The sequence below is a fragment of the Oncorhynchus mykiss genome, chromosome 9 (genome assembly GCF_013265735.2).
Source record: "Oncorhynchus mykiss isolate Arlee chromosome 9, USDA_OmykA_1.1, whole genome shotgun sequence".
Lineage (NCBI taxonomy): Eukaryota > Metazoa > Chordata > Actinopteri > Salmoniformes > Salmonidae > Oncorhynchus > Oncorhynchus mykiss.
In genome coordinates this window covers 41,669,332-41,690,571 of record NC_048573.1, presented here as the reverse complement: position 1 = coordinate 41,690,571, position 21,240 = coordinate 41,669,332, and the positions used below count along the sequence as shown (strand labels likewise).

The window sequence follows — 21,240 nt, the reverse complement described above, 5'->3', positions numbered from 1 at the left end:
TACATCGCAATCGCAATCTCTCTATTGAGACATATTGCAGACTCGTTGAAAAATATGTTAGTAATCTCCTTAAGAACAAACAGGAGTACATATCTTTCCATAATTTACCTATGGATGAAATATAAACTTTGCTTGATTTACATTCCGATATGTCAGTCCTTACCTGTCCTGGTGATAAGGGTGGGTCAGTAGTACCCATGGATCGGATAGCTTATGTAAATGAGTGTCATAGACAACTGCTTGACAACACCTTTTACAAGAAACTCCAAAGTGACCCCACTTCCCAATTTCAGAACACAATCTTTCCTGTCCTAGATGGGTGTTTAAATTCTGGTCAGATTACCAAAAAAAAAAAACTTTTTTGCCAATTCAACACCCTAAAATTGCCACATTATATATTTTGCAGAAATTACACAAGAATGGTACAAAACCTCCAGGGCGCCCTATTGTATCAAATCAAATTGTATTGGTCACATACACATGGGTAGCTGATGTTATTGCGAGTGTTGTGAAATGCTTGATGGGCATTATCGACTTTTGTTTACTTCTTTATTAGACCAGTCGCAGAACAGCTCCCCTCCTTTGTAAAGGACAGCAGCAGTATGATCTCTATTATTGAATATCTTGATCCTCTCCCTGATAATACTTTGTTATTACTTTTTATGTTGAGTCGTTATACACACATATTCCACACGAGGGCGGTATTGAAGCCATGGAACATTTTCTTCTGCAACGTGACCCTAATAAATGACCTTCCAGTGCATGCATTATTGGCTGAAATAGTACTCACACACAACTATTTCATGTTTCCAAACGATTACTTTATTCAGACGAAGGGTACTGCTATGGGATCCCCTATGGCTCCTATATATGCTAATTTGTATGTGGGTTACATGGAGAAACAGTCCATTCTCAATCCTATCAAAAATGTTTTCTTGCCTTACATAATTATTTGGAAATGGTACATTGATGATATTTTTGTTCTATGGAGGGGTGATGCAAAACAGCTCCAGGCATTCCATGATTTTCTTAACTCTTGTTCTGAGCACCTGAGATTTATTATGCAATCTGACACACGTCAAATCCATTTCCTTGATCTTCTGATTTTGTGTGAGGATAATGTTCTATACACTGATCTTTACAGGTAACCTACTGATCGTAACAATTTGTTGAGGGCTGATAGTTGTCACCAGCTTCCCTTAAAAAACAGTTTCCCTACAGCCAATTCTGTCGAATCAAAATAATTTGCAAAAAACAAATCAGATTTCGACAGAAATATGGTTTAGAGGCAAAGACAATTCAAGGAGAGGGGGTAGAATAATTGTCAGATTAATACTGTCATTGAAAAAAATCAAACCGAAACATCTTTCAATAACTACCCTATATTCAAAATGCTCTGAACATATGAAGGGAATTGGGGTGATTGCGATCAAATGGTCACATTCTTCTCTCATGTGGCCAAAAGTCAAGAGCTTTGATTGAAACAAAACCCATGTAGGCTACGCTACCACGTTAACACCATCTGCTCTGAAATTCGCTCACAATACATCCTTTTTTTTAAAACAGCACTATTTCGAAACTGTAGCCTATAACTCAAGAAGATCTAAATGCATATCCCATGTCACTGGTTTGAGATCAAATGGACGGGCATGCAGATGCTACATGGACGATTCACCGGGAAAACTTGAAGAATTGTCATTCTCGATTGACAGGGAGAAATGCACAAGGTGGGGTTGCCTATGAGTCGAGCAGACTGCAGATGTGTAGAAGCTTCAGGACATTTAGCTGTTGGGAGAAAAGGTCCAGAAAAGGCGGATCTGCAGCCTCGGCCTTGTATTAAATAATAGTATTGTGTTGGAAGTCCGGCTCATTCATTGTTTTGTTCACTGATGAATCACTCACTACTTAATTTTCCATCTTCCAAAGCATTCTGCATGTGCTGTATGACTGACGATGTAGAGATTGTCCATCCACTATTTGAAGGAAGCCTTTGCCTTTAATGCAAGGTAAAGCCAAACATATGTTCCTCGTACGGTTCCTTTCTACATTTTACCATGTAGTACTGGTCATAGAGGTTCCAAAAAACATATATGTTACACAAAATGTATTGTGTGTGTGTTGCCTCCAATTTTCAGATGTTCACGTCTACCGTAGTTGTGCCAATTTCTCAATATTTTTATGGGAAGTTATAACCCTTATAAAGGATAATTTCACTGAGACTCAGTGAAGGCTACCATTCATACTGTACAGTGTGTTGTGCTGGCCGGGAGGTCAGCAGTCTTTGCTACTTACTCTCTCACTCCAATGGAGGCTAGTAGTAGGAGGGACCGTCCTCCCCATTTCTCCCTCCACCAGCCTCCAATGCTCCCTATGCCATTGTCTACTCTGAACCTTCCAGACATGGGTCATGTTCGAACATGTTTCTTCTCCACAGCTCCTACTGTTTGGACTGCCTAAACATCTTGGTTGGTCCAGGTACCTTCGACTCTCTGAAGGAGGTGGATCCATGGATCTGCTACCTGTGCCGACTACACCATGCACGGTGCACTGGAACTCCGTCTGGACTGGAGCATCCATGTCCAGGAGTTTTTTTGCAAATGATAGTGCCTTTCAGTTTGTGAGTGGCCCCTTAATCCATATTTTCTTGTAACACAACCTTAGCGTGGAATGCTCTCTGTTTTGATTTGTCGTATTAGTAATATTAATTTACAATTTGGTACTGCTGTTATTGGTCAATAACCGAATGAGAGAGTTTGACCTTTGCTCTCTCTAGGAGCTCCACCAGGTATGCCCGTCCATCCCTGACAACCTGCGTCGACCAATGAAGGTTCACTCACTGTTTGATGGGACTGGCACAGGTTAGCTGCAGTGCCGGAATTCCTCTATTCTGATTCTACAATTCTACTCTGTGTTGTCCTGATTTTCCAGAAAAAAATTATACTAATTTATATGTTTTAATTCTACAATGCAAGGAGGGCATTAATCAGAAAGGCAAGAAAGAGACCAAAGATAACCCTGAAGGAGCTGCAAAGCTCCACAGCGGAGATGGGAGTATCTGTCCATAGGACCACTTTAAGCCGTACACTCCACAGAGCTGGGCTGTACGGAAGAGTGTCCAGAAAAGATCCATTGCTTGAATAAAAAAATAAGCAAGCACGTTTGGTGTTCGCCAAAAGGCATGTGGGAGACTCCCCAAACATATGGAAGAATGTACTCTGGTCAGATGAGACTAAAATGTAGCTTTTTGGCCAACAAGGAAAACGCTATGTCTGGCGCAAACCCAACACCTCTCATCACCCCGAGAACCCCATCCCAACAGTGAAGATTGGTGGTGACAGCATGTTTTTCATCGGCAGGGACTGGGAAACTGGTCAAAAGTGAAGGAATGATGGATGGTGCTAAATACAGGGATATTCTTGAGGGAGACCTATTTCAGTCTTCCAGGGATTTGAGACTGGGACAGAGGTTCACCTTCCGGCAGGACAATGGCCCTAAGCATACTGCTAAGCAACACTCGAGTGGTTTAAGGGGAAACATTTAAATGTCTTGGAATGGGCTAGTCAAAGCCCAGACCTCAATCCAATTGAGAATCTGTGGTATGACTTAAAGATTGCTGTACACCAGCGGAACCCATCCAACTTAAAGGAGGTGGAGCAGTTTTGCCTTAAAGAATCAAAATAAATCCCAGTGGCTAGATGTGCCAAGCTTGTAGAGACATACCCCAAGAGACTTTCAGCTGTAATTGCTGCAAAAGGTGGCTCTACAAACTATGGGGGGGGGGGGGGGGGGGGGGAATAGTTATGCACGTTCAAGTTTTCTGTCTTTTTGTCTTATTTCATTTTTGCTTCACAATAAAAAATATTTTTAATCTTCAAAGTGATAGGCATGTTGTGTAAATCAAATGATACACACCCCCCCAAAAATATATTTTAATTCCAGGTTGTAAGGTAACAAAATAGGAAAAATGTCAAGGGGGTGAATACTTTCGCAAGCCACTCTATTCTAACCCTCTTTTTTTGGAACCTGTAGCTGTCTGTTTCCAAGCATTTCCTGGTGTCTTACGTTCTTGTTTTTTTCTCCCTTTGTTTCGTTTGTATTCTATTGCACAGTTCAGTTGAGGACAATCCCCACCAACTCGAACTCTCTCAAGCAGAACAAAGATTAGGTAAGCTCCCGGTATCCGAGAAAGGCGTGGATGACAACATGTGGATCACAGTGTGGAGAAGGAGGCATTTTGAAATGTAGCATTTCATTTATTCTCACATTTATTTCTTGAAATTCAGTTGAAATGAAAGGTCAACTGCCCCTTAGAACCAACTTCTCTGGTTTTGAAGGGCCTATGTTGCATCGATATGAGTCAGAATCATTAATTCTACACTCTGACTTTTTTTTCTCCAAAAGGGTTAATCGGCTGTCCCCATAGGAGAACCCTTTTTGGTTCCATGTAGACCCCTCTGTGGAAAGGGTTCTACCTGAAGCCAAAATAGGTTCTTCAAAATAGTTATCTTACTGGGACAGCTGAAGAACACTTAAGATCTAGAGTGTAGTGTCAAAATTGACTACAAAGTGTAAATAGGATCATTTTGGTCATGAAGTTTTGTCCAAAGCAGAGTTTTGTAAATGAGTTAGTCACGACTTACTGGTGGTTGGTTATGGATTATGAATATGGCCACTTGCCCAGTGCCCACTAACACCGGAGAAGCATCTGTGCTGCGTGCACTCTATCCAATCAGAGCCTCCAGACAGTGAGACAAACCTGCGCATTACACAGAGCCTAAGACTTGCTTACATAAGACAACACGTCGCCAACGTTATGTTGAAATAACCCTTAGCCCTAAGCCCTTTATGGAGTGGCCATTTGCTGATATGTTTGATCGTGTCAATCACTCCAGTCTGCCACTTTATTGGGCAAAATTAGAATTGAGATGATCAAACGCCCACTTTTATCCCAACTGCAACGTGTCAATATTGCAAAACACATTCGAGAGCATCTTATGTGCCCCACAACCTGTTTTGTAACACGATTCCTTGTGAAACACTGCTAGACAGACACATACTCTGTTGATAGGTTGTAAAAAACAAAACGGCACTGCAGCACACACGTCACCACTTGCCAGTTACTTGATAAGCTAATTGTGGCCTGGCTGCTCGATGTGCCTGCTAGCTACTACTTGTAAGCTTCATTGACAAACACAGAGTTGGATCTTAGCTAGCAAGCAAGTGATTTTGGGCACTGATAAACAGCTTATACTTTATTTACGATAGTTTGACAGCTTGCAGATGACGACACTGTAGATATGTTATTGTTCTCAGAAATCAGTCCTGAGCACGCAGACAGACTTTCCTGACTCGATAGGCTGCATGCAGTGCACTGACAAGTTTTTCATGCACATGTTTTTACCTGAGAAATACTACACCAAAAACCTTAGCTAGAATTGCATGACTAACACCTCTTCTGCAAAAACATCGAAATTAATGACAGATTTCTTGATTGATATTTTCAGGAAGTGACTATTTTGAGGAAGTGGCTATGTTGTTGCTTGCTACGGTGACAAAGAACAAGGTACAATATGTGAACATAACACACCCACATCAAACCTCACCCTAAGACAACTCTTGTTTGGCTTCAGTCATGGATGAGGCCTAATCAGGAAGTGCAGTCACTCTTGAACAATTTTCTCTTCTCTACTGCCTGTCACTTCAAGGATCTTCGGCTTCCCCAAGCACATCTAGTTCCTCAGCAACAGAGGTGGGGGAGAGGTCAATGGCTGGCCCTTTGTGGTGTAATCCCCTGGAGTGACAGTTGGGTTCAGCAAGGATGCTTAAACTTGACATACATTAGACAACGACAAAAATCTTGACATTTTGGGAGTACTCCCATTATGGGAATTGTCTGCATAATCTTGTCATCCTGAAGTCTGTGACCGGTGTGCTCACATTACACGAGTTTACTCACATTGCAACCTGCCTAGACCCCTGCCTGTCCCACGATTTCCAGATGTGTCGTATCGACCGTGGTTTTAAGAATTGTCATCATTGCCCCTTCTTCTCTGTGGCTGTAGCCGAGCAACGAAGACCAAGTTGCAGAAGTCACATTGTAGCACACCGCTCACTATACAAAATACGACAAAAATATCTGTCATGTCAAAAAAATTATTTGGACCTAAGGTGCAGATCAGGAGAGCGCCAGACCCATAATTGCACGTCTTTCGCCCACTAACATTATGCGACCTATGGCTATATGATTTACCTGCTACTCCATACATTTTTTGTGGATCCCAAACTTTGAAATGGTCTGAAGGTACCTGAAAATAGCTGTGCAGCGACGCTACCCATCCAGCCTGACAGAGCTTGGGAGGATCTGCAGAGAAGAATGGGAGAAACTCCCCAAATACAGGTGTGTCGAGCTTGTAGCGTCATACCCAAGAAGACTCAAGAATGGGTCTGAATACTTATGTAAATGTGATAATTATGTTTTGTAGGTTTTTATACATTTGAAAAATATCTGAAAAACTGCTTTTGCTTTGTCATTATGGGGTATTGGGTGTAGATTGATGGGGGGAGAAAACAATTTAATACATTTTAGAATAAGGCTGTAACGTAACAAAATGTGGAAAAAGTCAAGGGTTCTGAATACTTTCCGAATGCACGGTATATCTTTGTAAATAGAACTGCAATTGTTATTGTATGACAATAACGTAAATTATTTGGACAACTATTGAGTGTTTTTAAATGGTTCCTTGATTGTGTGAAAGAAGGCTTTTGACAGAATCATGTGTAATTCACAAAACCTATGCTATGTTGTTAAACTATATGTCCTATTTTGTCAATTGAAATGATTCATTCAAATATTTGTATTTATTTTTTATGCCATGGCTGTATTTTATGGTAACATAAATCAATTGCATTGGGTGATTCCACAAATGGCAACTTTGTGATATAAATGTAATAATCCAAATATATTCTTATAGTAATTCATATATACTGAAGAAAAATATAAACGCAACATGAAACAATTTAAAAGATTTTACTGAGTTACAGTCCATAGAAGGAAGTCAGTTTTATTAATTAATTAGGCCCTAATCTATGGATTTCACATGACTAGGAATACAGATATGCATATGTTGGTCACAGATACCTTTAAAAAGAAGGTAGGGGTGTGGATCAGAAAACCAGTCAGTATCTGGTGCGACCACCATTTGCCTCATGCAGCGCAACACATCTCCTTCACATAGAGTTGATCGTGGCTTGTGGCCAGTGGAATGTTGTCACTTTCCTCTTCAATGGCTGTGCTGGATATTGGCGCAAACTGGAACACGCCGTCATACAGATTGATTCAGAGCATCCCAAACATGCTCAATGGGCGACATAGTATTCAGGCCTTGGAAGAAATGGGACATATTCAGCTTTCAGGAATTATGTACTGATGCTGAAACATGAGGTGACGGCGGCGGATGATTGGCACGACAATGGGCCTCAGGATCTCGTCATGATATCTCTGTGCATTCAAATTGCCATCGATAAAATGCAATTGTGTTTGTTGTCCATAGCTTATGCCTGCCCATACCGTAACGCCACCGCCACCATGGGGCACTCTGTTCACAATGTTGGAATCAGCAAACCGCTCACCCACACGACGCCATACACGTGATCTGCAGTTGAGGCCTGTTAGACGTTCTGCCAAATTCTCTAAAATGATGGCTTATGGTCGAAAACATGAACATAAAATTATCTGGCAACAGCTCTGACATTGCTGCAGGCAGCATGCCAATTGCACACACCCTCACAACTTGAGATATCTGTGACTGTGTTGTATGACAAAATTGCACATTATAGTTGCCTTTTATTGTCCCCAGTACAAGGTGAACCTGTGTAATGATCATGCTGTTTAAACAGCTTCTTGATATGCCAACATTTTAGAGAAATAAGCTTTTTGTGAGTATGGATCATTTCTGGGATATTTTATTTCAGCTCATGAAATATGGGACCAACACTTTACATGTTGCATTTATATTTTTAAAAGCTAAACTACTATACTTGCCCACAAGATCTTCGGGTAAAATATTCACATTTGAGACAGGCCTAGCTCAAAGCAGCGAGCCGTGCAGCACTGGGAACAACCACTGTTCTTTTATCATAATGAGCTCCAAATGGAATGTCTTCACTGGAAATGCCCCAATGTCCATGTAGATGATTATCTAATTTGTGTGTTTCTCTTGCTCTTCTCTCTCTCGTTTTGTGCATGCGTGCATATATTGCATTGTGAGTGTGTAGGGTCATGTCTCGTGAAAAGAGGCCATTCAGATGAAATGTCCCTTTCATAGCACAAAGGAGCCTTTGGTGACTACTTTACAACCAAATAGAAGAATAAAGGGTTGAAAGGGATGAAGTCACGGTGATAGTACATTTGATGTACAACTTTAGCAGTTCAAGGTTTGGCGGGAAGCATGCATGCCTTTCCCAACATAAAGTAGAATTAGACCACTGTCAAACTCTGTGCCACCGGTGTAAAGTGTAAAGAAATAATGTAAAGTAAGCGTTTCAAATCATATTTGTCACATACTTCATAAAACAACAGGTGTAGACTAACAGTGAAACACTTACTTACAGGCACTAACCAACAAATCAGAGAGAAAAATAAAAAATAATATCACGAGGAATAAATGACACAATGAGTAATGATAACTTGGCTATACACAGGGTACCAGTGCTGAGTTGATGTACAGGGGTATGAGGTAATTGAGGTAGATATGTACATATAGGTAAGGATGAAGTGACTAGGTAACAGGGTAAATAATAAGCAGTAGCAGCAGCATATGAGTCAAAATAGTTAGTGCAAGGGGGTTGGGGTCAATGCAGATAGTCCAGGTAGCTTTTTGGTTAACTATTTAGCAGTTTTGTGGCATGGTGTTAGAAGCTGTTCAGTGTCCTTCCTGTTGGTTCAAGACTTGGTTTCTGCTTGCCATGCAGATCGGTAGGAGGGAGAACAGTCTATAACATGGGTGGCTGGAGTCTTTGAGAATCTTTAGGGCCTTCCTCTGACACAGCCTGTTATAGAGGTCCTGGATACCAGTGTTTCAAATTAGTATGTTGCCTGTAGTAATAATAATGTATAAAGGTTGGTTGATACAGAAAGCGTTAGTCTAGCCCAGCGTTGTAGCTGTGTAGTGCTAGGGCAAAAAAAAAACACACACAAAAAACGTGCACCGAGTTTGTGAAACCCTGTTCTAGCTCAATGACTGTAGGTCTAGCCTCGCCCAAGCTGCTCCGATCAGTGCTATTTAGAATCCTTGGGACGTCCCTACCATTTTAAATTTCTACTTCGATGTGGTAAGGACGTCCCAAGGATTCCAGATAGCACCGACCAAGCTGCTCCCCATCGCTACGCACGCAGTCGCGCTGAAAGGAATCAACCCGCTGTCGCCGGCATTATTGAACTCGGAACTGGCTACCAGGAGAAGAAAAGAGTAGCAAACATTGACGTCTGTATTTATATGAGAAACAGTTTACGTTGAATTAATATATTAGCAACACCTAGAGTTCTGAAAGACATTCCAAAACAAGGTAATTATTTTGTTTGACATTTTGCTAGCTAGCCGTATAGTTGATGCCTAGGCGGGGGCGCAGAGGCCGGGGAGGCTTGAATGCGTCTGTCGTTGGGAGTCTAGCTGTAGCACGCTAGCCTTCTGAGTTGGGCAGGGGACATGTTGGTAGCTAGCCATTCAGTATAAGTCAGCTGACAGTTGTCTAACTAGCTAACGTTAGTTTACTCACTAGTTAGCTAACTATTTAAATATAACTAGCTAGCATGTCTAATATTCAAACGTCCGCTAAGTTGATACAGTAACGTTTGCTAGTTCAAAAAGCTATGTAGTAACTTAGCTACCGTGCTAGCTATTTAGCTCATACTAGCAGGCTTGCTGGTGGTGTTATAACTAGCTAGTAAGCTAACGCTGGCTCTGATTACCTTGGTGTTAGCTGGCTAGCTGACTACTGTTGTTAGCCTTTTCAGGCCCACCCTACCTAGCTAACTAACGGTATCTGGCATGCAAGACAGGTCAGAAACGGTACAATCTTTAGCTAGTAGTACTGATTTTATTAGGCAAAACTGAAATGATCGTTTCTCCTCATTTCAGGAATGGTCCCCCACTGAACCAGTGCTAGGTGGCACCTGTTGTGCCGCTGACATGATTACTAGCTAGTAACTTTGTGCTTTGTGCTTTTTCTAACGTGACATACACTTGAAAACAAATCTCTCCATTGTGCTTCAACAGAAAATGGCTGTGAACGTTTACTCAACCTCAGTGTGCAGTGACAATTTGAGTCGCCATGACATGCTTGCATGGATTAATGAATCGTTACAGATCAACCTTACCAAGATAGAGCTGTTATGTTCAGGTGAGTGGATGGGTATGGATGGCACAAATGCATTTGTTCTTGCATTACATCATATGGCAGAGATTGCTTATACTTGAGTAAATGAAAGTAAATCCTATAATTGATGTAGCCTAAAGGTTTAGCCTAATTTTATTTTGTGTGATCAAAGAGGAATAGTTCAATAGGATTTGTGATGACCCCTGGTGTGTCTGTCTTCTAAAGGTGCGGCCTACTGCCAGTTCATGGACATGCTTTTTCCCGGCTGTGTGCCTTTGAAGAAAGTCAAATTTGCTGCCAAACTAGAGCACGAATTCATTCACAACTACAAGATCTTGCAAGCTGGCTTCAAAAGAATGGGTGTTGACAAAGTAAGTAGGCTATTCTATTTTCCCTCTCAGCATAGCCTAGGCTGTAGAGCAGTGGTATTCAAACTTTTTCAGCGAGGACTCCATTTTCTTCCCCAGCAGAATTGATGGGGAACCAATTTGTCCCCAATAATTTCTCCAAAACCACATCCCAAATCTAATAATACAACCATAAAATATATACATTTTGATTTTTACATCAAATCAAATTTATTTATATAGCCCTTCGTACATCAGCTGATATCTCAAAGTGCTGTACAGAAACCTTGCCTAAAACCCCAAACAGCAAGCAATGCAGGTGTAGAAGCACGGTGGCTAGGAAAAACTCCCTAGAAAGGCCAAAACCTAGGAAGAAACCTAGAGAGGAACCAGGCTATGTGGGGTGGCCAGTCCTCTTCTGGCTGTGCCGGGTGGAGATTATAACAGAACATGGCCAAGATGTTCAAATGTTCATAAATTACCAGCATGGTCCAATAATAATAAGGCAGAACAGTTGAAACTGGAGCAGCAGCACGGCCAGGTGGACTGGGGACAGCAAGGAGTCATCATGTCAGGTAGTCCTGAGGCATGGTCCTAGGGCTCAGGTCCTCCGAGAGAGAGAAAGAAAGAGAGAATTAGAGAGAGCACACTTAAATTCACACAGGACACCGAATAGGACAGGAGAAGTACTCCAGATATAACAAACTGATCCTAGCCCCCCGACACATAAACTACTGCAGCATAAATACTGGAGGCTGAGACAGGAGGGGTCAGGAGACACTGTGGCCCCATCCGAGGACACCCCCGGACAGGACATCAACAAATAACCTTCAATTCATTGCATTTTAATCTCTTATCAAAAGGAAAATAAACTCATTTCCTCAGTAAAAAATGTTTTGTTGTTGTCCCATACAATAATCTGTTCTCTTAGTTTAAAAATAATAATTTTGGTGACCCCACTGCAGTTCCCCCGTAACTGTGACTTTGAATGTCACTTCTCTAGTCCACATCCAGAGCTGTACCTATTTGCCGGGCTACGTATATTTGTTTTTTCATCTGTTGAACCGGTTGCTTTTGAAGCATATGTATCTATTAATCCTTTTGCTTCCTGTCTTTACCATGTGTTGTCTTGCTATATATATATATATATCTCCCGAGCCCGTATGGGAGTTGTAGCGATGAGACAAGATAGTAGCTACTACAACAACAATTGGATACCACGAAATTGGGGAGAAAAAGGGGTAACATTTTAAAAAATAAAATAAAAAAAAATATATATATATTTTGTTTTATTTTTAATTTTACCCCTTTTTCTCCCCAATTTCGTGGTATCCAATTGTTGTTGTAGTAGCTACTATCTTGTCTCATCGCTACAACTCCCGTACGGGCTCGGGAGAGACGAAGGTTGAAAGTCATGCGTCCTCCGATACACAACCCAACCAAGCCGCACTGCTTCTTAACACAGCGCACATCCAACCCGGAAGCCAGCCGCACCAATGTGCCGGAGGAAACACCGTGCACCTGGCCACCTTGGTTAGCGTACACTGCGCCCAGCCCCCCACAGGAGTCGCTGGTGTGCGATGAGACAAGGACACCCCTACCGACCAAGCTAGGCCAATTGTGCGTCGCCCCACGGACCTCCCGGTCGTGGCCGGTTACGACAGAGCCTGGGCGCGAACCTAGGGACTCTGATGGCACAGCTGGCGCTGCAGTACAGCGCCCTTAACCACTGCGCCACCCGGGAGGCCCGTCTTGCAATATATTAACCATTTCAATATCACCACCAAGTGCGTACAGGAATTCATACAACCGAAAGACATGGCCTACTTGTCTCTTAGATGTTCTCTAAACCTAATATCCTAATCTTTGGCTTCTCATTTGGATTTAGACATCTGAGTTGCCCATAGTGTGTGTGTGTAATCATTACGGCGATTCTGTTGAAAAACGTTTTGCACAAACCATTTACTCCAAACGGAAAATGCAAACGAGTTTCTATTGGAGAAATTCGGGTAGGTCCCGCCCTGTTTTTTTCCTGTTTGCTTCCGTTTTGTTTTTTAAACTGTACAGTTCCCTGCTTTATACTTCTCTGGCACTGCTTGCTAATTGTTTCCTGCTGAGCTAGCATGGCCTCTGTCTACTGTGGCTCACTGATATTTACTTTCCTGTGCCAGAAGAGAATGGACTGTTGGCATCCTATACAGACTCCGCTCTGTTAGTTAGTCGTTAGTTCTCAGCCAGTAGTTGGATGGCGTATTTGTTGGCTTCTGCTACTGCACAGTCGAGTGTGTGAGATGGAGAGCAAAAAATTGAGTCTGGATTTTCTCCCTTCAAGTGTCATGACGAAGTCCCTCAAATCAAATGTTATTTGTCACATGCAGAGGTTAATGTGAGTGTAGTGAAATGCTTCTGTTCCGACAGTGCAGTAATATTTAACAATTCCCCAACAACTACCTAATACACACAAATCTAAAGGGGTGAATGAGAATATGTACATGTAAGTATATGTATGAGAGATGGCCGAGCTGCATAGACAAGGTGCAGTAGATGGTATAAAACACAGTATATACATGTGATATGAGTAATGTAAGATATGTAAACATTATTAGAGTGGCATTATTTAAAGTGCATTATATAAAGTGACTATCCATTTATTAAGTTAAAATGGCCAGTGATTGGGTCTTAATTTAGGCAACAGCCTCTCTGAGTTAGTGATTGCTGTTTAGCAGTCTGATGACCTTCAGATAGAAGCTGTTTTTCGATCTCTCGTTCCCATATTTGATGCACCTGTACTGACCTCGCCTTCTGGATGATAACGGTGTGAAACGGCAGTGGCTCGGGTGGTTGATGTCCTTGATGATCTTTTTGGCCTTCCTGTGACATCGGGTGCTGTCAGCGTCATGGAGGGCAGGTGGTTTGCCCCCGGTGATGTGTTGTGCAGACAGCACCACCCTCTGAAGAGCCTTGCGGTTGAGGGAGGTGCAGTTGCCGTACCAAGCTGTGATACAGCCCGACAGGATGCTCTCGATTGTGCATTTGTAAAAGTTTGTCAGGGTTTTGGGTGACAAGACACATTTCTTCAGCCTCCTGTGGTTGAAGAGGCCCTATTGTGCCTTCACCACACTGTCTGTGTGTGGACCATTTCAGTTAGTGACGTGTACGCCCAGGAACATAACTTTCCACCTTCTCCACTGCTGTCCCTTTGATGTCAATAGGGAGATGCTCCCACTGCTGTTTCCTGAAGTCCACAATCATCTCCTTTGTTTTGTTGACATTGAGTGAGATGTTGTTTTCCTGAAACCACACTCCGAGTGCCCACACCTCCTCCCTGTAGGCTGTCTCGTCATTGTTGGTGTTAAGGCCCACTACTGTTGTGTCGTCTGCAAACTTGATGATTGAGTTGAAGGCGTGCATGACCACGCAGTCGTGGGTGAACAGGGAGTATAGGAGGGGGCTGAGCACGCACCCTTGTAGGGCCCCAGTGTTGAGGGTCAGCGAAGGGGAGATGTTGTTTCTTATCTTCACCACTTGGGGGCGGCCTGTCAAAGTCCAGGACCCAATTGCACAGGGTGGGGTTGAGACCCAGGGCCTCCCGCTTGATGATGAGCATGGAGGGTACTATGGTGTTGAATGCTGAGCTGTAGTCAATGAACAGCATTCTTACATAGGTATTCCTTTTGTCCAGATGGGATAGGGGAGTGTGATGGCGATTGCATCATCTGTGGACCTATTGGGGCGGTAAACAAATTGAAGTGGGTCTAGGGTGGCCAGTTAGGTGGAGTTCTTGAAGCATGTGGGGACAACAGACTGGGATAGGAATTGGTTGAATATGTCCGTAAACACACCATCCAGCTGGTCTGCACATGCTCTCAGGATGTGGCTAGGGATGCCGTCTGGGCCAGCAACCTTGCGAGGGTTAACAAGTTTAAATGTTTTACTCATGTCGAAGGAGAGGGGGAGGTTGCAGTCCTTGTTAGCGGGCTGCGACGGTGGCACAGTATTATCCTCAAAGCGGGCAACTAAGGTGTTTAGTTTGTCTGTAAGCGTGACGTCGGTCTCCGTGACGTGGCTGGATTTATTTTTGTAGTGTGTGCGATTTCCTGTAGATCCTGCCACATACGTCTGGTGTCTGAGCCGTTGAATTCCCTGAATTCCCTGAACTGGCATTTTGCTTGTTTGATTGCCAGTACAGGGACCAGGTGGAGTCGCAATTCAACGGCTCAGACAATCCTCCTAGTCTGTGTTCTATCCATATTCATTCAGCATTTAACGGTAGTTACCTCTGCAATGCATGTTTAGGCTAAATCAACTGTGTCTGGCGTTGCCATCCACTAGTGTTTATCTAACCCATTTTTGTGGTGTTGAATCCACTAACATGGTTATTTGTTCCTCTCAAGATCATCCCTGTTGACAAGTTGATAAAAGGCAAGTTCCAGGACAACTTTGAGTATGTGCAGTGGTTCAAGAAGTTCTTTGATGCCAACTACGATGGGAAGGAGTACGACCCTGTGGAGGCTCGCCAGGGCCAAGACACCATGCCCAGCCCTGCCGTGTCTGCCCTCAACAAACCCAAAAAGATCCTCAATGCTGGTGAGTGGTGGCTCAGCCTGTGCCATGATTGTATTTTTATTTTTTTAGGAGAAGGTTTCCCTAGATAATGTTCCAGGCAGGGCACAAAGGCCCCAAAAATCAACATCTTGAGACCTTTTGAACTAAAATTGTCAATCGAAAGCAACGAAAACCAAATTGTTTTGGGTTGGAGGGAGAATAGAAACGCTGAGAGAAACTCTTTCCATATTGAAATCTACTGAGCTTGTCAATAACAACCTCTCCCCATCTCATTCTAATTAGTTGCTTGTTCCCCTCAGCACCCCAGCGGGCAGCAGTTGCCAAGGTAGCACCCAAAATGGCGCCCAGCTCGGGACGAAGACCAGGGGCTGGCGGAGGTGACGAGGAGCGGGCTGAACTAATCCAGGAAGTACTGTCATCCGTCCTTCCATTCATGTGCCTTGACATGTATTAGAATAAACAATTGCTGTATTCACATATTGTTTGGCTGAAGTTGTAGCAAAAGTTCAGATATGCATATTGCCCTTTCCCTCCCAGGTGAATATACTGAAGTCCACCATCCAGGACATGGAAAAGGAGCGGGACTTCTATTTTGGCAAACTGAGGAACATTGAGCTCATCTGCCAAGAGAAGGAAGGCGAGGGCGACCCCACACTGCAGAGGATTGTAGATATACTCTACGCCACAGACGTGAGTTTAGTAAACGTTACACGCAGAGCCTCGTGGGTCAACTTTAGCTTTCTTAGATTTTAAGCCTGTGTTTGGGTTCAAGCAACTGCTGATGCCCTCTAAAATTCCATCCGTGGATTGGCATGTAATGTAGCTCAAGTGGAATGCTAAAGTACGATCATACAGCTTGGACAAACTGTGCTGTTTCCCACCATCAGGCCGCGCATGATTGGTTCAGTCTGTTCGAAACTCATTAATCTGAGTCAAATAAATGTCAAAACACTGGTGCGCTTGATTTAGTGTGGTTTGCACTTTTGGCACTATTCCAACTATTTTATTTGCCTCTACCAGGCAAATCAAACGCTGCGCAAGTGTTTTTTAAAAAGTATTTGACACGTCAGGTTTAGATCAAAATGTGAGTATTTCGACTCTCTTTATCCATCTGTCTGTGCTTTCAGGAGGGCTTCGTCATACCGGACGCTGAGTCAGAGGACCACGAGGAGTTCTAATGTTCAAGACTGGACCGTGCAACTTTTAATACTACTCCCCCTCCTCCCAGCCCCTTCAATCAGCTACAACAGCTCCCATCCTCACCCTGCGTAACACACCCTAAACATCCAGATCATGTTATTCATTGCTTGGTCTCTGAATAGACTATATCAACAACAACAACAAAAATTGTCTCTCAGATCAAGTTGAAATAAGTAGTGTGAAGTACCTCTGAAGCCCCTTCTTTGGGTCATCCTATTGGCCTGTGCCAGGGTCGGTCTTGGCATCATGTTGGAAGAAGGCGACTATTTTGGCTCTCTATTTGGGTCTAGAAGAGTGAACTGTCAGTCTAAGATTCTGCTTTTTTTCTTGGTATTTTCCCTAATTTTCTGTCTCTTCCGGGAATTGGAGTTAAAAGTTTGTTGGCACCTGCACTCACTTTTGTACATTGTATTTTTCTTAGTTGACTTGTTTCCCAAATTATCACAGTCTTTCCCACATGTATATTGTTTTATGGGTCTGAGAAAATGTACTAAGTTCCTAATCATTTCAATAGAGTTTTTTTGATGGGTTCAATGAAAGGTTAGTGTACTTATTGTGGAAGAATTGTTTTCTTCACTAACCACAACTCTCATATTTTCAAAATTCTTTAATTTGGTCTCATCCAGTTTGGAGATGAACCTGTTTTAAATAGTGCTATTCTTTATTCCAGGAAAGTGGATATTATTATTATCATTATTTTCTCAAAGATACAGGACAGCTCATAACATGACAATATTTAATGCTGAAGAAACATGTTAGAACTACAAGTTTCCGGTGGAATACTTTGTGCGTGATTTATCTGTTTTGTTTGTCTCTTGGCTGTTGGAAGGCACTGTGGATGCCAGAAACTCCCCTGGTCCCAAGCCCATCCCAAACTACCTGCTTTGGGTTTTTTGTCTTTTTTCTCCCGATATATAATTTGTCAGTTGGCAGGGGATGGAGGTTTTAACTTGATTTAGCCTCTCGTCTAATTCATCCTCTTAGGTAAATGTGAAAGGTGAGTGACTTTGCTGGGTTTTTTTTTCTTTCATTTCTACTTACTCAACAAACAGAATACTCCTGGTTCTGTAGCATGTTTTAACACTCCAGTTGTGAGTTTGTTTTGATCATGTAGCAACTGCACCAGTGACAGGTTCTGAGGCCCAAAACGCTGATATGCAAATAGAACTGCCAGTCTGCGCTAGAAGATCAGATTATTTTTTTGAATTGCTTTATTCTTAATGAGTAAAAAAAAATATTAAAAAAATTAATAACCTACATAGATGTGACTTTGATGTACTCTTTTTTTTCTTTTTTTTTTGGCAGATGTTTGTAATACGATTTAAAGTATTGTAATTTAAGCTCTTATCATTTTTTTTCTCTCTGCTGCTCTGAAATAAAGATGTGTAGAGAATCTGGCAGAAGTTTGGGTATTTTAAGCTATTATATAGACTTTCAGTCTTCCGGTTATACGAAAGCCAATGACATTTTTATACGGTTGATGGTTCATTGATGTGTAATGAACCTCCTATTGGTGTTCTTAATCTAACTGGTGCCGCCCAACGTTTGAATGAAATACCTTCATAGAAATGACCTCTCCAATGATTAGCAATACATAACTGTTCAGTCCAAGGTATTGCCTCCGAGCAGGGCTCGTTAAATAATGTTTTATATTGTACAATAATGCGACAATGGGAGCAGCAATAGGATCAATCGGTTGCGTTTAGCGAGGCATTATTCGCTTTTCATGATGGGGATTTTCTGATGCTGATTAGGTAATTGCCCATTTGGTTTGGAGTCCACATGGGAGCAGCACACATTTTAACATTGCAGGGTACTTCAGTTATCTGGCACTAAAACAGGCCCTTTCTATGCTTTCGACACTGACAGGCCAAGTTTGAATGTCATGCAAAATCCTTACTCATGCCTGGTATCATAATTATAATTTTCTGTTACGTTTGTCTATTGCTTAATCAGGATCACAACCCTAATTCAATGTGTCAACTTTTTTGGCATAACCACTTCCGGAACGTATTGGGACATGAACGTGTATATTTAATACACAGATACTAATTGTGACGAAAATCCTTTTCAGCAGATTCCATAGCACTGAGCGATTTAGTGCTTTTCGAGGGTCGGTTCGATTAATAGAAAACAATCACGGATTTCGGTTTTGATTATTTGGGTTGAATGCTGTAACACAGAACACAACAATTAAGTCCCATGATGGTAGTGACTGCTCATTACTGCTTATCACTTATAAACGGGTGATTGGCTGACAGCTGTGGTATATCAGACAGTATACCACAGGTATGACAAAACATTTATTTGTACTGCTCTAATTACGATGGTAACCAGTTTATAATAACAATAGGGCACCTCGGGCGTTTGTGGTATATGGTCAATATACCACGGCTAAGGGCTGTATCCAGGCACTCCACGATGCGTCTGCTTAAGAACAGCCATTGGTCATATACCACACTGCCTTATTGCTTAATTAACATTATATTACTTTCCTTTAATGAAATATCTCAGTTGTGTGTGTGTATATTACATTGGTTTTATTTGATGACTTCATTTAATTCTAAGTAATTTCAGCTCTGCTGCATATGCTATCTAAAAATCACTTTTGTAGTTATTCCAAGTAAATAAGGCATACTTTGATCGCTGAATACCAACTATCAATCACTTGGAGCATGTATTTTCAGGTAGAAATACTGCTCGAAGCAACAGCTGCGCTATATCCCTCACGATCGCGCATTCTAAAAGAAACAGACTGGATAAGTTTATGCGCAATGGATCATTGTAGTTGATTACCACGTTTATTATTTATAGAGAAACTGCAATGTGCACGTTGAGATCAAAGGAAGAAAAAAATGAACCAAATGTAATTCAAATAATTGAACCGATGTCAGGCAATTAGTTGTTTAAAACGAAAAAATAACCGCAATTCCGGTTAATATCTCCGCACTAAGATTTCAACAACTTTGAGTGATATAGGCTTGAAAGTTTGAGAACTTCACATTCTCTTGTTTGAAACACATCTAGCTTGTGGTTTGATGACTAAACAAGTCTGATGGCTGATATTGAGGGGTTTTGCCAAGACAAATCTTAGAAACACTAGTCTGTTCCAGGCTGACTACATTTAAAGGTGTTTTATTGCATCAACCAATGGTTGTGTGCCACGTCGTCGTCTGCGCAGTCGGGCTTCAGTTTGCTATGCCATATGATGTGGTTTGCTGATATTAAACACCTATCCAGGCGTTTTGAGGTCTGGCATGCATCTACAGTAGTCAATTTGGAATGCTTTCATTGTCTTTGTAAACGTCCATTTTATATGCAAGTGGGACAACCCCTCAATGGCCTCTTCATCTAACCCTTTGCCAATCTTAACCTCTAACTTCGATCAACTTTCTGTTTGCCTTTTGATTCCCATTTTTTTAGTTTTTTGTTGTTTATTTTGATATTTTCAATGATTAGAATAGAGTGGAAGGATGTTACTCACAGCACACACTGTAAGCAGGCCATATGTTTTGGGGGTGCAAAAGATCAGTGGTGCTCATCAGATCTCCACTGTGACATTCTCACCAATCTGTGCTGACATTCTTGTACACTGTGGGCCTTGTGCCACCTTTTTTTGTTCTCTTTTTTTTGCTTTCTCTCTCCTGCTCTTCAACGGGAAATCCTATTTGCTGAATCAAGTTTCTTACAAACAATAAAACAGTATTTCCATGTAAATGTTTTCTGTTGGCTGTTTCTTTTTATCCTGGGGCAGCAGGGTAGCCTAGTGGTTAGAGCAGGGTAGCCTAGTGGTTGGACTAGCAGCCGAAAGGTTGCAAGTTCGAATCCCTAAACTGACCATCTGTCGTTCTGCCCCTGATCAATGCAGTTAACCCACTGTTAACTAGGCCGTCATTGAAAATAAGGTCTTTGCTGTGAGTATTGTGTTGACAAAAAACAATCCTGGTTCGGAATGTGAAATTCACATTACACCATTTCCAGGTGAAGCTTTTAGAATGGAATTCCACTGCTGTGGCATTAGCTTTTCTGGAATGCCAATAATTTTCTGTGAAACTCCATTGTTGAAAACCTTACATAGATTCCACCTATACCCCTCTCTTATATTATCCTAATGCCTCTCTTTTCTCCTCTCTCTCTCTCTTGCTCTCTCTTTCTCTCTCTCTCGCTGTCCACCTCTGTCTTTCTCTCCCTCTCTCAAAGGATTGTATATGGATGAGTTTCTCGAGGCTATCAAGAAGATGATGGGTGATATTGACGATGAAGATGTGGACATCATCTTCATGAAGGTGGACACCAACTGTGTCTGTCTGGCCAAGCTGGTAGTTTTGAGGACCCTGGAAAAAGGCTGTTGTCTATTTTATTGCTCAGGGCAGGGGTTAATGGGTGGGTAATTAGAATTACGGGGATAAATAGAGTTTAAAATCCTTCTAGCTTCAGGCTTTTGACATGCTTGTGTGGGTATGTCCCATAGAACGCCACTTGTGTCCCTCATAAGACAGTGAGCCCCCTCTGACTCACCCCAGCCGCCACCCAGAACAATTATTTAAGTCCACAGGGACTTATTTGAATAATACATGATCCCATTGTTTCTGTTTCACATGGAATAATTTGAATTATTCATCATTCCTCACCCATGATTTTACTGTCTTCTATCTTAAATGAATACATCCACAGGCAGCTTGCTCATGAAACCCATGGATCATTAGACTCTTTGGAGAACCTCTATGCTCACAAGCAGGAAGCAACATTTATA

The 21,240-nt window shown here is 42.0% G+C and overlaps 1 protein-coding gene across 1 annotated transcript; it reads left to right on the top strand.

Annotated features, from left to right (window-relative positions):
• Positions 1-9,181: 9,181 nt before the first annotated feature.
• On the top strand, positions 9,182-17,885 carry LOC110532103 (microtubule-associated protein RP/EB family member 1). The gene is made up of 7 exons (XM_021615716.2): positions 9,182-9,564; positions 10,275-10,398; positions 10,600-10,745; positions 15,116-15,308; positions 15,587-15,696; positions 15,825-15,977; positions 16,415-17,885. Exons 2-7 carry the CDS (start codon positions 10,278-10,280, stop codon positions 16,463-16,465), a joined length of 774 nt encoding a protein of 257 aa, XP_021471391.2. The 5' UTR covers positions 9,182-9,564; positions 10,275-10,277; the 3' UTR covers positions 16,466-17,885.
• Positions 17,886-21,240: the final 3,355 nt, after the last annotated feature.

Bases quoted from the DNA above. Each gene is read 5' to 3' on its own strand.
- LOC110532103 (XM_021615716.2), top strand. From the start codon at position 10,278: ATGGCTGTGAACGTTTACTCAACCTCAGTGTGCAGTGACAATTTGAGT. The intron at 10,746-15,115 runs GTAAGTAGGCTA...GTTCCTCTCAAG, and splicing joins AAAGAATGGGTGTTGACAAA to ATCATCCCTGTTGACAAGTT. The intron at 15,309-15,586 runs GTGAGTGGTGGC...TGTTCCCCTCAG, and splicing joins CAAAAAGATCCTCAATGCTG to CACCCCAGCGGGCAGCAGTT.